This window comes from Entelurus aequoreus, linkage group LG01 (genome assembly GCF_033978785.1).
Source record: "Entelurus aequoreus isolate RoL-2023_Sb linkage group LG01, RoL_Eaeq_v1.1, whole genome shotgun sequence".
Taxonomy (NCBI): Eukaryota; Metazoa; Chordata; class Actinopteri; order Syngnathiformes; family Syngnathidae; genus Entelurus; species Entelurus aequoreus.
This window is the reverse complement of record NC_084731.1, coordinates 74,123,376-74,140,118: the sequence shown is the minus strand read 5'-3', so window position 1 is coordinate 74,140,118 and position 16,743 is coordinate 74,123,376. Positions and strand designations below refer to the sequence as shown.

General features: G+C 38.7%; 2 protein-coding genes and 1 pseudogene across 6 annotated transcripts in view; all 3 read left to right on the top strand.

The window, feature by feature from the left end:
* LOC133657048 (lamina-associated polypeptide 2, isoforms beta/gamma-like) overlaps positions 1-2,618 on the top strand; it is a 37,553-nt gene extending 34,935 nt beyond the window's left edge. For all 5 annotated transcript variants that reach the window (XM_062057972.1, XM_062057963.1, XM_062057945.1 and 2 more), the window contains one exon: positions 2,265-2,618. In XM_062057972.1, coding sequence (XP_061913956.1) covers positions 2,265-2,544 — 280 coding nt within the window. In that variant the 3' untranslated portion in view covers positions 2,545-2,618. The remainder of the gene's footprint in view (positions 1-2,264) is intronic.
* Positions 2,619-4,380: 1,762 nt separating this feature from the next.
* LOC133648582 (uncharacterized) lies at positions 4,381-6,749 on the top strand (annotated as a pseudogene).
* Positions 6,750-8,593: 1,844 nt separating this feature from the next.
* Positions 8,594-14,249, top strand: selenok (selenoprotein K). Its single transcript, XM_062057924.1, has 4 exons — positions 8,594-9,234; positions 9,630-9,720; positions 10,390-10,467; positions 14,150-14,249. Exons 1-4 carry the CDS (start codon positions 9,216-9,218, stop codon positions 14,247-14,249), a joined length of 288 nt encoding a protein of 95 aa, XP_061913908.1. The 5' UTR covers positions 8,594-9,215.
* Positions 14,250-16,743: the final 2,494 nt, after the last annotated feature.

The following is a 16,743-nucleotide window of genomic DNA, read 5'->3' as shown; positions in this document are numbered from 1 at the left end:
CTTCATCAACTTTTCTCTTTTTAGCGTCTCGGGTGTAAACCGTGCATCACTTGTCGCTGCATGTGCACCTTCACTCACAGGTTACACACGGACACACGCCCATAAATAATAATTTTCAAAATAAAAACAGCACAGTTGTATTGCGCGCACGACATAGATGTTTTTTCAACTTTATTTTGTAATTTGTTATTGCAGCTGTTCACATTCACTCACAATCACGCACACGCATACGTCCACACGGAAGTAATACAAATAACGATTTTCAAAACAAAAGCAGCACCGTTGTATTGCACACTCGACATAGATACTTTTTAAAATTTATTTTGTAATTTATAATTGGCCTCACGCGGGCCGGACAGGGACGCACAAAGGGCCGGATGCGGCCCGCGGGCCGCAGAATGCCCAGGTCTGGTCTAATGTGACGCATGCCATAAAAAATATGTATATATAAATGGCATACAGCATAACTGTCGTGTAAAAAGAAGTCAACCATGGTAGAGTAATTTAGCATATTTAATGCTAAATTATACTAGTTTGCACAAAAACCTGCTGATGATTTTAATTCTTAAAAATTGTAAAAAGCCTGAATGCCACAGGTGTTTAAATTAAATTGAATGTATGCAGTTTAAGTGTCGTACTTTGGCGACAGAATATATTCTTCATGACCTTTTGACCACATAGTACTTAGCAGCCAGGACAGGACGTGTGTATGGCTTCCCTCCAAACTTCTATAGATATTGTGTTTTTCTGATGTGGTTCAAACAAAAAAGACACAAAAGAAAAAGCAAAATAAGCTTGCGTAGGCGACACAAAAGTTAAAAGGCAATATGCTAAAGCAGTCGAAACTAAAGTCAAAGAAAAAGAAAAAGAGACTTGTGGAGTCGACGCAAGGCAAAATAGGCCTGTGGAGGTAACAAGTCCAAAAAAAGAAAACTAGGCTTGTGGAAACCGACAAAGAAGTCAAAGAAAAAGCAACATATAAAAAAAATAAGACTAGGCTTATGGAGGCAAATATGTCCAAGAAAAAGCAAAACAGGCTTTTGGAGGCGACACAAAAGTCAAACAAAAAAACAAAAGAAAAGAAAAAGAACATAAGTCCAAGAAAAAGCAAAAGAGGCTTGTGGAGTCAACACAAAAGTGAAAGAAAAAGCAAAAGAGGCTTGTGCAGGCGACACAAAAGTGAAAGAAAAAGCAAAATATAAAGATAAAGAAAAATTGGTTTGTGAAGGCAACACAAAATTCATAGAAAAAGCAAAAGCGACTTGCGCAGGCGACACAAAAGTGGAAAAAAAAGCAAGAGGCTTGTGGGGACACAATTGAAAGAAAACGAAAACTTTAAAGAAGAAAAATAGGTTTGTGAAGGCAACATAAAAATGAAAGAAAAAGCAAAAGAGGCATGTGGAGGTGACACAAAAGTGAAATAAAAAGAAAAGTAGGTTTGTATAGGCAACACAAAAGTCAAAGAAAAAGCAAAATAGATTTTCACAAAAGTGAAAGAAAAATATTAAAAAGGATAGGTTTGTGGAGGTGACACAAAAGTCAAGAAAAAGAAAAATAGATTTGTAGTGTCGACAAAAAGTGAAAGAGGCTTGTGGAGGTAGTAACACGAAAGTCTAAAAGAAAAATATAAAGAAAAAAAGGTTAGAGGCGACACAAGTTAAAAAGCAAATTACGCTAAAGCAGTCAAAACTAAAATCAAAGAAAAAGCAAAATACAAAGAAAAGGCAAGAGTGTAAAGGCAAAATAGGCCTGTGGAGGTAACACAAAAGTCCAAAAAAAGGAAAACTAGACTTGTGGAAATCGACCCAGAAGTCAAAGAAAAAGCAACATATAAAGAAAAAAGAAAACTAGGCTTATGGAGGCAAACATAAGGCCAATAAAAAGAAAGAGGCTTGACACAAAAATCAAAGAAAAAGCAAAATATAAAGAAAGAAAAATAGGTTGGTGGAGGGAACACAAAAGTCAAAAAGCAAATGTGAAGAATAAGAAAGATAGGCTTGTGGAGGCAACACAAAAGTGAAAGAAAAATAGGTTTGTAGTGTCAACAAAAAGTGAAAGAGGCTTGTGGAGGAAACAGGTCAAAAAGCAAAATATAAAGAAAAATAGAGAGGCTTGTGGAGGTGAGACAAAATATAAAGAAAAACAAACAAGGCTTGTGGAGGCGACCCTTTTGTTGCTCACTAGAGGTCAGAGGTGTTAATGTACTGCCTTTGTGACCTTCGACATACCAACAATATATATGTGTGTGTGTGTGTGTGTGTCAGCGTGGCCTGTCGCAGGCCCATCAAGGGTGCGGCGGGGCGTCCCGTGCGGTACCAAAGAAGGCCAATCAGTCCCAGGACGGAGGACAGGAAGGAAGTGGAGTGTGGCTTGGTTCCCGTTCAGGTCCAGTTTGTGGTGTTTGTGTTCTTGGCTGTGCTTCTCTTTGTTGTTGAAGACCAGTCTCTGAGTCCACTCCTGGTCCTGGTCTACAACCTGGTGACTTCTCTCTGCAACACGGAGTCAAACCTGCAGGAGACTGTAGCACTGTTAGGGCAGGACTAAATGTTGACTTAAAATGTCAATATATTTTTCAATATTTTTAAAACTTGTTTCAATAAAAATGTTGTGCTTTTGTACCAAGGTGTCCAAAGTGTGGCCCAGGGGCCATTTGCAGCTACCTTTTTAGGACATTTTAAACATACTATTATGTAATGTGATGTAACAAAAATGTTGAAAACAATAACACAAAGCTGCAATATAAACAGTTTTTTTACTTTAAAACTGTCAAGTAGCTCCAATGACTTCACATCAAATATTACATTTGGACTTTTTGGGGACTATTGCATATTTTGTTTGCCATAAAAATAAAACAAAGTTTTATTTAACAAAAAGGGCATCAAACATAACAAAAATAACTTATTCACAGATAGATCTCAAGTTGATGCAGAGATTTAAGTGTTAAAATATATTTTGATATAACTTATATTTAACACTTTTAAAGAATGGGGGGCTTTTAGGATCCCCAAGATCATTACCGGTAGTCTGTTTTTTTAAACTAATTGCTCCAAAACTAATGAACCAAAAGCAACGTTTTGAATTATTTACCAAATTAAGGCTCCAATTACTTAACATAAAATAATTTATTTAGAAAAATGTTACATATTTTGTGGTTGTGCCATAAAAAGGGATTTCTTTGGGGGGAAAATAGCATAATGTGACAATCTGTCATGTTTTATTTTCTGCATTTGTTTGTCGCTCAGTTTAGTTCCACTTCCTGTCTCTCTGAGCGTGTTGTCCCCCTCACCTCTCGTCTCACTGTCAGCCTGGGCACACCTGGTTGTAGTTGCCAATCAGGCGCTTATAAATACCTGCCTCGCTCTCACCAGGACTATTTTGTTTGCTGCTTTACTGCACATCCGTTGTGATGATTCAAATATTTCATTACAATACTTACCTGCATGTCGTCCTGTCTCCTGCACCTTGGGGTCATAACTACTGCAGCCATGCCAGTTGGTGACACATAAAACATTCAAAAATATGTGACTGAGATGTAGGACCGGGAGGTGGAGAAAGGTTTTTTTTTTGTTTTTTTTTTATTCAATTTTTGTTGTTGTTGTTGGGATAGGTGGGATCTGTATTATATTGTTCCTATCAAATGAATGAATATAAAAAATAAAACATACAAAAATAACGTTATGGCAATGGATAGACATGAAGTTCCATCCATCCATGTTCTACCGCTTGTCCCTTTTTGGGGTCACGGGGGTGCTGGAGCCTATCTCAGGTGCATTCGGGCGGAAGGCGGGGTACACCCTGGACAAGTTGCCACCTCATCCCAGGGCCAACACAGACAACATTCACACTCACATTCACACACTAGGGACCATTTTAGTGTTGCTAATCAACCTATCCCCAGGTGCATGTCTTTGGAAGTGGGAGGAAGCCGGAGTACCCGGAGGGAACCCTTGCAGTCACGGGGTGAACATGCAAACTCCACACAAAGATTGAACCCATCAACATGAAGTTGATGTTTCACGCTGCTGGTAGGGTGGGCTTGCAACAGTTTCATTGCTTGTGGCTGGTGCGGCTCTCACTACACAGTAACAGGAGTTGACTGGGCTTGATGTGCCGAGACAGCTTGTACACGACCCTATGTATGGCTGGTCTCACGTGGTATGAGACTGTAACCCATTACCTGGAAGACAATAGACTAGACGAGGGGACTAACAAGTCAACTCCAAAACTTCCGGAAACCAGAAATGGTGGAAGGTTAGGCTTGGGGCTAGCAACCCCAACACATAAAAACTCCTTGCTACAGAAACGTTGACGAAAACCAAAAAATCCAAAAGTCTTGGAAAGGAAGTCTCTTCGGTTACACAAACCAAAAAGAAAATGACGATGCACTTGCAAAACCGTAAGGAGACGGTGCGTCCGATTCTTCTGACCCCTAGACACTCCACTAACATCACAAAATGGAACGTCAGGATCATGTATGCAGGAGGAAAGACAGCAGTTATAGCGGAAGAGATGAGGAGATACAGAATATCTCTCCTGGGTCTGTGCAAAACCAGATGGCTCCAGTCGGGGCAGGTGAAACTGGCCAGTGGTGAGTCCATATTATATTCAGGGCACCCAGAAGACTGCACCACATACAGAGGGTGTAGGATTCATGCTATCAAAAGAAGCTCAGAGGGCCCTCATCAGTTGGGAACCCATCAACTCAAGGATAATTACTGCAAAATTCCATACCACGCATAAGAAAATAAACCTTCAAGTAGTACAAAGCTATGCCCCTACCAACGATGCAGAGGATGAAACGAAGGACAAGTTTTACAATCTTCTATACCACATTCTTCAGAAAAGGAAAGGACATCATAGTCTTAATGGGGGACATGAATGCGAAAATAGGAGGAAATAACAATGGCTATGAGCTGATATTGGGAATGCAAGGGCTTGGAACAATTAATGTAAACGGAGAAAGGTTTGCTACAGCATGTGCAGACAACAGTTTGGTTATTGGAGGTTCCATTTTCCCACACAAGGACATCCACAAAGCAACATGAGTTTCTGCCAACCACACAACTGAAAACCCGATTGATCACATCTGCATTAGCCGGAAATTCAGGCGCTCACTGCTTGATGCCAGAGCGAGAAGAGGAGCTGACGCTGCATATGACCACCACCTAGTCACAGCAAGGTTCCAGTTGAAATTGAAATGCCTGAAACAAAGAGGAGGAAGAATCAAATTCAACATACAACAATTCCAAGATATAGGCACTTTGGAACTATACCAAGTCACATTACACAACCGGTTTCAAGCACTACAGGACCAGACAACACAAGCACCAACAACTGTAGAAGGGATTTGGGAAGGTTTGAAGACCACATGGAAGGAGACCTGTGCAGAAGTGGTAGGGAGACAAAAGTCCACAAACAAACCTTGGCTATCCACAGAAACCCACAAGAAAGTGAGTGAGAGAAGGGAGAAAAATGAGGTAGTTAACAGATGCAGAACTAGAGCAGGAAAGGCAGCAGCACAAAGAGAATATGAAGTAGTAAACAAGGATGTGAAGAAGAGTGTCAGAAGGGACAAAAAGAAGTACATCTGGGATTTAGCACAGCAGGCAGAGGAAGCAGCAGGAAAGAATAATCTAAAAGAACTATATCTAACCACAAAGATGCTCAACGGCAAATTTAAACAAGCCCAAATGCATATTAAAGACAACAATGGTAAACTCCTCACAACCAAGGAAGATCAACTCCAGAGATGGACTGATCACTTTCAAGACCTACTCAACAGAGAGCCCCCTCAGCTGACTGCAGATATTCCACCAGCTCCAATCATGCTTGAAATAAACTGCAACCCCCCCACCAAACTGGAAAGCAGGAAGGCCATCAAAGCCCTGAGAGCAGGAAAGGCAGAAGGGCCAGATGAGCTACCAGCAGAAGCTCTCAACGCAGATATCGAAACATCCTCCAGCATGCTTTTCCATCTCATGCAAGCTCTCTAGTAGGAAGAAAAAGTCCCATCAGACTGGAGGGATGGCAACATCATAAAGATTCCCAAGAAAGGAGACATCAGGGAGTGTAAAAACTACAGGGGAATTATGCTCCTCTCAACTTTTGGGAAGGTTCTCAACCACATACTACTAGAAAGGATGCGGAAATTGGTCGATGCACAACTGAGGGAAAACCAGGCTGGTTTCAGAAATGGAAGATCTTGTGCTGACCAAATTGCCTCCCTCAGGATTATAATAGAACAATCCACTAAATGGAACTCACCGGTATATATTAATTTCATAGACTTCGAAAAGGCGTTTGACAGTGTCGACCGTGAGACACTGTGGAAGCTGATGGCACACTATGGCATCCCACTGTGGAAGCTGATGGCACACTATGGCATCACACTGTGGGAGCTGATGGCACACTATGGCATCCCACTGTGGAAGCTGGTGGCACACTATGGCATCCCACTGTGGAAGCTGGTGGCACACTATGGCATCCCACTGTGGAAGCTGATGGCACACTATGGCATCACACTGTGGAAGCTGTTGGCACACTATGGCATCACACTGTGGAAGCTGATGGCACACTATGGCATCCCACTGTGGAAGCTGATGGCACACTATGGCATCACACTGTGGAAGCTGATGGCACACTATGGCATCCCACCAAAGATCATCAACATCATCAAGAGCACCCCTACCAAGGGATGCGATGTCGTGTCCTACATGACAGATGCCCATCGGAGGCCTTTGAGGTCCTGACTGGGGTGCAGCAAGGATGTCTGCTCTCGCCTTTCCTTTTCCTCCTCTGTATTGACTGGACCATAAACCAAACAACCAAAAACAGCAAAACCGGCATACAGTAGAGCCTTACTAAACAACTGGAGGACCTAGACTTTGCAGACAATCTAGCTCTCCTGGCTCACACTCACCAACAGATGCCGGACAAATCACAAAAACTACAAAGAGCTGCTGCATTTCTTGGGCTTAAGATCAATTCACAAAAAACAAAGGTCATTTGTATCAATAACAAGAACAATACACCAATAACAATGCACCATAATCAATTACAGGAGGTAGTCAGTTTTACATACTTGGGGAGCATAATCAGTTTAGATGGAGGGGCAGATGATGTCAAATCCAGAATAGGGAAAGCAAGAACATCATTCAACATACTAAACAAAATATGGAGAGCAAAAAACATTTCTCTCAAAACCAAACCGAAAATATTTAACTCAAATGTCAAATCCATCCTGCTGTACGGATCACAAACATGGAAAACCACCAATAGCATACTCACTAAACTACAGACATTTGTAAACCGTTGCCTCCGTTGGGTCTTAGGAGTCTACTAGCCAGACACCATCACCAATGCCAACCTGTGGGAACTCACCAAACAAGAACCAGTGGAACTGCAAATCAGGAGAAGGAAGGGGAGCTGGATAGGCCACACACTCAGAAAACCCAATAAATCATTCACCAAACAGGCACTAACATGGAACCCACAGGGGAAAAGAAACAGGGAGACCAAGAACAACCTGGAGAAGAAGCACGGAACAGGAGATGAGGGCTGAGGGGCTGAGGGGCTGTCATGGCAACAACTCGACCGAAGGGCACAAGACCGGAATGGATGGAAGGCTTTCGTCGGCGGCCTATGTTCCTCAGGGAATACTAAGGCCTAAGTAAGTAACATGAAGTTGATGTACAAATATTTAAGCATTGAAAGTTTGGTAACTTTTTTAATTCTCTTATTTATTTTTTTGGTCATAAAAAAATACAATCGTGTGTGCTTACGGACTGTATCCCTGCTGACTGTATTGATTTATACTGATATATAATGTAGGAACCAGAAATATTAATAACAGAAAGAAACAACCCTTTTGTGCGAATCAGTGTAAAAGATTTTTTTTTATTTCTTGTGTGGCCCGGTACCGATCGATCCACGGACCGGTACCGGGCTGCGGCCCGGTGGTTGGGGACCACTGATCTAGTGCATATGAATTTGTGCAAAATCTTAGCAAGATTTTATTTTGTAATACAAAAAAAGTGTTCTTTTTCGGTGTTAAGCAATAACCACATAAAAAAAAAAAAAATATTTTTTAAATATTCTGTAGAACAAAAACATCGGAACTGATGTTGCTATTTAAGGAGAAAACCTCGTAAAACTACTTCCGGGTAAACTTGATGTATCAAAAAAATAAGTGGAGACACTTGTTAATGGTCAGTGTCCTTAATTTTTCATCATCGACTAGAAATTAACTGTAGGTCACCATGGCAACGGTAAAGTAGCATTTGTATAATACACATGTAATGATTGTATTGACTACACTTTGTGAATGATTGATTGATTGAAACTTTTATTAGTAGATTGCACAGTGAAGTACATATTCCGTACAATTGACCACTAAATGGTAACACCCGAATAAGTTTTTCAACTTGTTTAAGTCGGGGTCCACTTAAATTGATTCATGATACAGATATATACTATCAAATATATACTAACATAATACAGTCATCACACAAGATAATCATCAGAGTATATACATTGAATTATTTACAATATTTACATTATTTACAATCCGGGGTGTGGGATATGGAGGGAGGGGGGGTTAGGTTTAGTTGGTATCAACACTTCTGTCAACAATCAGCATCAACAATTGCATCATCAGAGGACATTGAAACAGTGTAGGTCTGACTTGGTAGGATATGTTCAGCAATTAGTAGACATAGAGAGAGATATCAGAAAGCATAAGAAAAACATTTGATTATTAACAATCCGGGGAGGGTGTTAGTTTAGGGTTGAAGTTGCCTGGAGGTATACTTTTATTGGAGTTTTGTTTTTTTTTTCAAAGTAAAACGTTTTACTTTTTTCATTTGTTATATTTGTTCACTGTACTTAGACATTTACGTTTTTATTTTTTCACCACTACGTTCTCACTGATTGGCCGGGGAAGAATCACGTGGTTTCACAGCGTTTTCCCGTGTCGTCCATTTTGCCTCAAACTAACCCAAATTTAAAAGGCATTCAACTATGTCGCACACATTAAACACCAATAATAGAAGACGCGTATTGAACGTAGAGGGACATTTGTGTCAATAATGGCCTTTTAAGTCAACATTTACTTCATCAGTCGTTTCATGTCGTGAACCATAAACCCGGAAGTGCGACGTCACACGTCAACAACAAACCCGGAAGTGAAACGTCACACGTAAACAGCCACAACAAAGATGGTGTACGTGTCTAACGGTGAGTGGTTCTCGACTACTTTTTAGCTTTTAAATCCAGTTTCCATGTTTATATGTCACCCGATTTTGCTTTCAAATGTATTCTAAAGTGAGTAAAAGTCTAACTAAATAGGTGTGACGCGGGTAGGCAGTTAGTGTTTGTAGCAGCTAGCTAACGAGTTAGCTACTACGTGTATGTATATTATATGTGTGTATATATATATATACACACATATGTATAATATGTGTATAAATGTATGTACAAATGTACGTATTCGACATGCCCATGTTTGGGTTGACTCAATAATACGTCAAAGGAATGCTTATTGTGATTCATGTTTATTGCTACTGTGTATTTATTTCAAGATGGTAGTTTATGTGTTTAATGACGTTGACTTTATCCGTCCTGTCTACCAGGCCAGGTCCTGGACAGCAGGAGCAGGTCACCATGGCGACTGTCCCTACTGGTCGACCTGTTTTGGGGAGCTGTGGAGTTTTTAGGCCTGTTGTAAGTCAACATTTGTGTTTTTAACCTATTGTGAATACTAACAATATGTTCAGCATTTGTCATCAACCCTATTTGTCACTTAAGGAACGAGCTGGCATTGTCATGGAGTAGCTAAACTTGTTTTATTATCAATCAAAGTTTATTTGTATAGCCCTAAAGCACGAGTGTCTCAAAGGACTGCACGAGCCACAATGACATCCTCGGATCAGATCCCACGTCAGGGCAAGAAAAAAGTCAACCCAATGGGATACAATGAGAAACCTTGGAAGGGACCGCAGATGTTGGGACCCCCGTCCCCTGGGCGAACGGTGCAATGGACGTCGAGTGGATCTAGTTAATAGTGCGAGAGTCCAGTCCATGGTGGGGCAAGCGGGGGATCATCTTGAGTGGAGACAAGTGAGCAGCGCAGAGACGTCATCAACCGATGCACAGATGAGTGGTCCACCCCGGGTCCCGACTTTGAACAGCTAGCGCAACATCTGTGGTCACCTAATATGTGCCCCCCCCGCCCCCCCCTCCCTCTCCTGCGAGCAGAAAAGAGACGGCAGATCAACTGGTCTAAAAAGGGGGTCTATTTAAAGGCTAGAGTATACAAATGAGTTTTAAGATGCTTCTACTGAGGTTAAAATGTTAAAATATCTTTGGTGCTTTTTTTTTGTCCCCTTTCAGTTTTAAAACAATAATACACCCGGACCTGACAAGAAACGGCAATAGCGGAGGCTTGTCAGGGTTTTCTGATGGCAGAGGGTAAGTCCTATGATTGATTTATTTTTATGTGGTTTGGTGTAAGTGTTTTTTTTACAGGAAGTTATCATTAAATAGTATTTAAAGTAATTATATTATCTGTGCGATAATTAAGGCCTTAAATGGCATTAAATACAATGTCCAGATGCGTTAAAAAAAATCATACAATTGCATTCGGCAGAGGCGTTAAAAAAATAATACAATTGCAATCGGCAACAAAAAAGACGACAAAAAACCCGGCGGCGTTTTTCGAATTGGAGAAAAAAAAACCTGCAAGTTTAAGATAATCAATATACGGTGCCCAGAGGCGTTTAAAAAAAAAATCGTACAATTGCGATCGGCAGCAAAAAAGACAACAAAACAAAACAGTTTTTCTAATTGTAAAAAAACCCCCTGCAAATTCAATACACAATTTCCAAAGGCGTTAAAAATATTCATACTAAATATTCATCCCAGTTTTTCCACTTGGAAAGAAACCCTGCAAATTTAAGATGTTCAATATTCACCTAAGTACAATTTTCGCGAATAGGGATTGAGAGATTTGATTGTTTGTTTTTTTTACAGTAAGTGATGTAACAGTTTTTCCACAGGTCAATAAGAAGCATTAAACGTAATTAAATAGATTTTGGGAAAATGAAGGCATTAAATGGCATTAAATACAATGTCCGGAGGCGTTAAAAAAATCATACAGTTGCAATTGGCAGCAAAACAGACAACAAAACAAAACACCTGGCCCAGTTTTTTTTTGCAATTAAAAAAAACATGCAAATTTGAGATGTTTAGTATATAATTTCCAGAGGCATTAAAACAATTCATACAATTGCAATCAGCAACAAAAAAGACAACAAAACACCCGGCGCCGTTTTTCCAATTAGAGGAAAATAACCCTGTAAGTTTAAGATGCACACTTAGTTTTTCTAATTGGAAAAAAACCCTGCAAATGTAATATGTTCAATATACGATGTCCAAAGGCGTTAAAATATTCATACAATTGCAATCGGCAACAAAAAAAGACAACAAAACAGTTTTTCCTTCTGGAAAAAGCACCTGCAAGTTTAAGATGTTCAGTATTTAAGTAAAATTTTCGCTAACAAGGATGGAGAGATTTTATTTTCATGTGGTTGACAATATGTTTATTTTTTTACAGTGAGTAATGTAACGTTTTTTTCCACAGGTCATTAAAAAGCATTAAAAGTAATTAAATTGATGATTTTGGGAAAATTAAGGCTTGAAATTGCATTAAATACAATGTCCAGAGCTGTTAAGAAATCATACAATTGCAATTGGCAGCAAAAAAGACAACAAAACAAAACACCTGAAAAAAAATGCACTTTAATATTTCAATATTTATTAAAGTGCAATTTTGACTAATAGAGATTGAGAGTCTATTTTATTTGTATGTTTGTTGACTTATTTAGAACAATGAAGTAAGTTATTGACCTTCCAATTACAAAGGTAAAAAATACTACAGTATTGCGAAATGTGTTTATTACTTTTGAAAGGGTTACTTGCATAATTTGATGTAAAAAAATCAGCTCACAAAATTAAAACGCGAAAAATTCAGTTTTGTAAACTCAATGTCAAAACTCCACTCACACGGCAGGATCATTTTTGTTTTACAGAGAAGCTCCAATTTTCACAGTTCTATGGTTTTCCCGTCCGGCACCCTTCTGTTGTATTGAAGTTAATTTGTGTCTTAATTACGAAAGCTTTGTTACTGATTTTTTTGCGTTTGAATTTTGTGAAGTGAATTTTTTTTCAGTGTTTTAAATGTCTGTAAAAAAATCAGTGTGTATAATAAATTCAGCATTAAAATAAATTCAGTGCTGAAAAATCCAGTGAATTTTTTTCACTGAATTTTTCATTGCTGAAAAAATCTGAATAATTTTTCAATGCATCATCATCATCATCATCATCAGCCATTGTCAGTCCACTGCTGGACGAAAGCCTCAGCATGTTTCTGCCATAGTGAACGATCTCTAGCTGCTCCCTGCCACTGCACTGTTCCCCAATATTTGTCTATCTCATCTCGCCATCTCACTCTTGGTCTTCCTCTATTTCTGCTCCCATCCATGGGTCTCCATGATGTCATTAGGGAAGTCCATCTATTATCTGTTCTACTGATATGTCCAGCCCACTTCCACTTACTGAATTTGATAGTTCTCATAATGTCTTGGACTTGCGTTTGTTTTCTCACCCATTCATTTGTTTTTCTGTCTTTATATGTGATTCCGAGCATATTTCTTTCCATGTTGTGTTGTGCTGCTGCTATTTTCTTTTCCATTTTATTTGACAATGCCCAGGTTTCAGCTCCATATGTCATGGTTGGTAACACGCATTGATTAAAGACCTTTCTTTTTAGGCTTAACGGTATTTCTCCTCTCATGATGTTGCTCAGTTTTCCATATTGGCACCAGCCCAATCTGATTCTCCTCCCTATCTCCTGTTCTTGACTCTTTTCTTTCAGGCTAAATCTCTGCCCCAGATAGATATATTCATTAACTTCATCAATTTCATTTCCATTAACAGTCACAGGTCCATGAGGTACCATGGAATTTGCCATAACTTTTGTTTTTTTCATATTCATTTTCAATCCACAACATTTGCTGGCATTTGCAAGGTCTTTAAGCATATCTTCCACTTCACTGATTTGCTCTCCCAAGACAACAATGTCATCTGCAAATCTCAGATGATTAAATTTGTCTCCGTTGATATCAACTCCTTTATCCTCCCACTCCAGAGAGCGAAATATGCCTTCCAAACAAGCTGTAAACAGTTTAGGCGAAATTGTATCGCCTTGTCGGACACCCTTCTTTATGTGGATTTTCTCGCTTGGTTTGTGCAGCGTAACTGTGGTAGTGCGGTTTGTGTAGATGTCCTTGAGTAAGTTAATGTACTTATGATGAATTCCTTGATCTTGCAGAGCTTTTAGAACCGACTGTGTCTCCACCGAATCAAATGCTTTTTCATAGTCTATGAAGGCCATACAAAGTGGTTTGTTGTATTCTTGGCATTTTTCTTTGATCTGATTCAATGTATGAATATGGTCCATGGTAGAAAAACCACTCCTAAACCCTGCTTGTTCTCTGGGTTGGTTGCTATTAAGTGTATTTTCCATTCGATTTGTCAGAATTCTTGTAAACAACTTGTATATGTTTGAAAGAAGGCTAATAGGTCTGTAGTTCTTGAGGTCCCTCTTGTCCCCTTTCTTGAAAATGATGATCATGTTAGCTTCTTTCCACTTCTCTGGCACTTTCCCCTGATGTAAGCAAGCTGTGTATAGCTTCGCCAGCTCCTTAGCAATGACATCCTCCCCCTCTTTAATTGTGTCAATTAAAATATTATCTGGTCCTGGTGCTTTCCCTCGTTTCATGTTTTTGACTGCATGCTGCACCTCCCAATATGTGATGTCTGGAATTTCTTCTGAGTCTGTGGATAATTGAAGGTCTACTGACTGACTGCTTTGATAGAGTTCTTCATAAAATTCTTTCAATGCATAATTAGATGTAAAAAAAAATCTGTTCACAAAATTCAAACGCGAAAAATTCAGTTATGTAAACTCAGTGTCAAAACTCGGCAGGATGAAACATTTTTACAGAGAAGCTCCAATTTTCACGTCGTATTTCCCGTTCGGCACCTTCTGAAACAAAACTGCTCCAAATCAAAGCCTCACTCTCTGCCGCAGCCCTCCGGGTCCCCCTGGTGGTCGAAAGCGCATGGGAAGAATCAACTTTGGCGGTGGACCCAGTCCTCCACCGATGGGCGGAGGGGGATGAGGAAGGTGAGGTCACAACACACAGGCACGCACATAATGCTGGTTTGATTGACTCTTTCAAACAGTAGTTTATTTAATTTTTTAAAAAATGCTAAAAACAGATATTATATATATTTAAAGACACAAGCGTGTACTTTTTTTTTTTACATTCTGATTTTTTTGCTCTTTTTTTCTTACATTTTTACTGTTTTTCTTCCTGTAAGAATATAATAATAATAATATGGCAATAATGTGTGTCAAAAATTCTGCCTGTATGAAAATATTGTCAGTTGTACATCCAAGAGTGTTTGCTATTGGTATTTTTCAAAATAATTAATTCTTAAGTTAGTATTATTTTTAATTACCGAACAAACTAAACTTTGTCTACATTTTTATTTTATTTTAAAAGCTTCTAGTATTTAGATCAGGGGTTTCTAAACTTTTTTCACCAATGGCTGCATACTGAGTGAAAAGTAAAAGTATGCAGGGGCCATTTTGCTATATATTATTTTATTAAAAAAATTATAACATATATATATATATAAAAAAACAAAACCTTGTGTTATATATATATATATATATATATATATATATATATATATATATATATAGCTAAGAATGAGGTTATGAGCACGCTGTGAAAGTAAACGTCAAGAACTCAGCCAACACGCCTCGTCTGCATTATTTATAATTAGACAGACAACACATATACAAAGTATTGAGTTGAATTTTTGTTATTGACCAAATACTTATTTTCCACCATAATTTAGAAATAATTTCTTTAAAATTCCTACAATGTGAATTCCTGGATTTTTTTTTCACATTCTGTCTCTCACAGTTGAAGTGTACCTATGATGAAAATTACAGACCTCTGTCATCATTTTAAGTGGGAGAACTTGCACAATCGGTGGCTGACTAAATAATCATTTGAAAATTTCAGCTTTTTCTCATTAGATTCCTGATTTTTTTGCTTTTTCTTACATTTTTACTGTTTTTTTTTTATCCCCGACAATATGCTGGGGGCCAACAAACCTCGGTCTGCGGGCCACAAATGGCCCCTGTGTCGCACGTTGGACATCCTGGTTCAAACTAAATAGTGATGACCAAGTAAAATAAAGAATGCTGATAAACATCTTATTACAAAATGAGAGAACTCATTATGTGGATTATAAATGACCGAACTATTTATGACAACTTTATTTATGGTTTGTTTATTTAATCGTTACTTATATATTTATTTACTGTTGTTTGGGATTGAGTACAAACTAAAGTGTTACAAATGATACAAAAAGGGGTAGGATTAGATCAATTCTGCTTCCTCCGGCTCCTTTTCGGACATGCTGGAAGTATGTGTGATGTATGCATGTTCCAAGTAAATGATGTTTTTTAAACGCAGGTGTTGTGTTATGTAAATATGAATGTTGTCCTGCAGGTAAAGGCCTGCACCAGTAAGCGTGTAGGCGTGGGCGGACACCCGACTGAAGCCCTTCTTCTCCAGCTGCTACTGTTCAGCAGTTTCTTGACGCCTTTCTGGGAATTCCTAAGTTGAAGGAACCAGAACGGTCGATTCAGCAGCTCCTTTCTTTCTTTTTTTTCTTCTTCCCATGTTTGACTCTTCCAAGCTGTTTAGATTGCATACATGATATTGACTTTTTTTGTTGCCCTCCAGTGGATTATTAGTGAGATGCAGAATGAAACTCCACTTGGTTTGAATAAAATATATTTAAAAAGAAATGTGAGTTACTTTTCTTAACAACAAAATTCATAAACAGTCAACAATTCATATTCCAGATCATTTGACATGTTTTTGGTATAAATTAAAGCATAAAATGGTCTTAATCACAAACCCAAGGAACGACGGTGTTGAACAGCACATCATCATACAAGTACAAGTATTTTCACAGTTTAGTACTTGTGTTTAAAAGTAATAGTATATTCTGTCTTATTTCCTAGCATGCCTACTACAAGGTGACTGAGCTTTCTAGCAGGTTTTCTATGCTCAAACTGGAAATTCCTTAGAATTCCTACTATGTGGAAAAAGTTGAGCCTGGAACCAATTAAACATTGCATACCTATATATACATATATATATATACATACATATGAGATAGGCTCCAGCACCCCCCGCGACCCCAAAGGGGACAAGCGGTAGAAAATGGATGGGGGGACATACATACATTATATATATATATATATATATATATATATATATTTATATATATATATATATATATATATATATATATTCACTTAAGTGCAGAGAGTAACAAATGGGTTATGCTTGTATGTACTATGTTTGTAGCTGAATGGTCATACATGACCAGCAGGGTGCAAACATCCAGAAAAGGCCCATTTTATATCCAATCCTTTTATTTATTGTCCCCAACGTTGTTGTGTGTGTCGTGCGTGCGTTCACCAGACAAGTGTGTATGTTCACCAGATAAAAGTGTGTATGTTCACCAGATAAAAGTGTGTGTTCATCAGACAAAAGTGTGTGTGTACTGTTCACCAGACAAAAGTGTGTG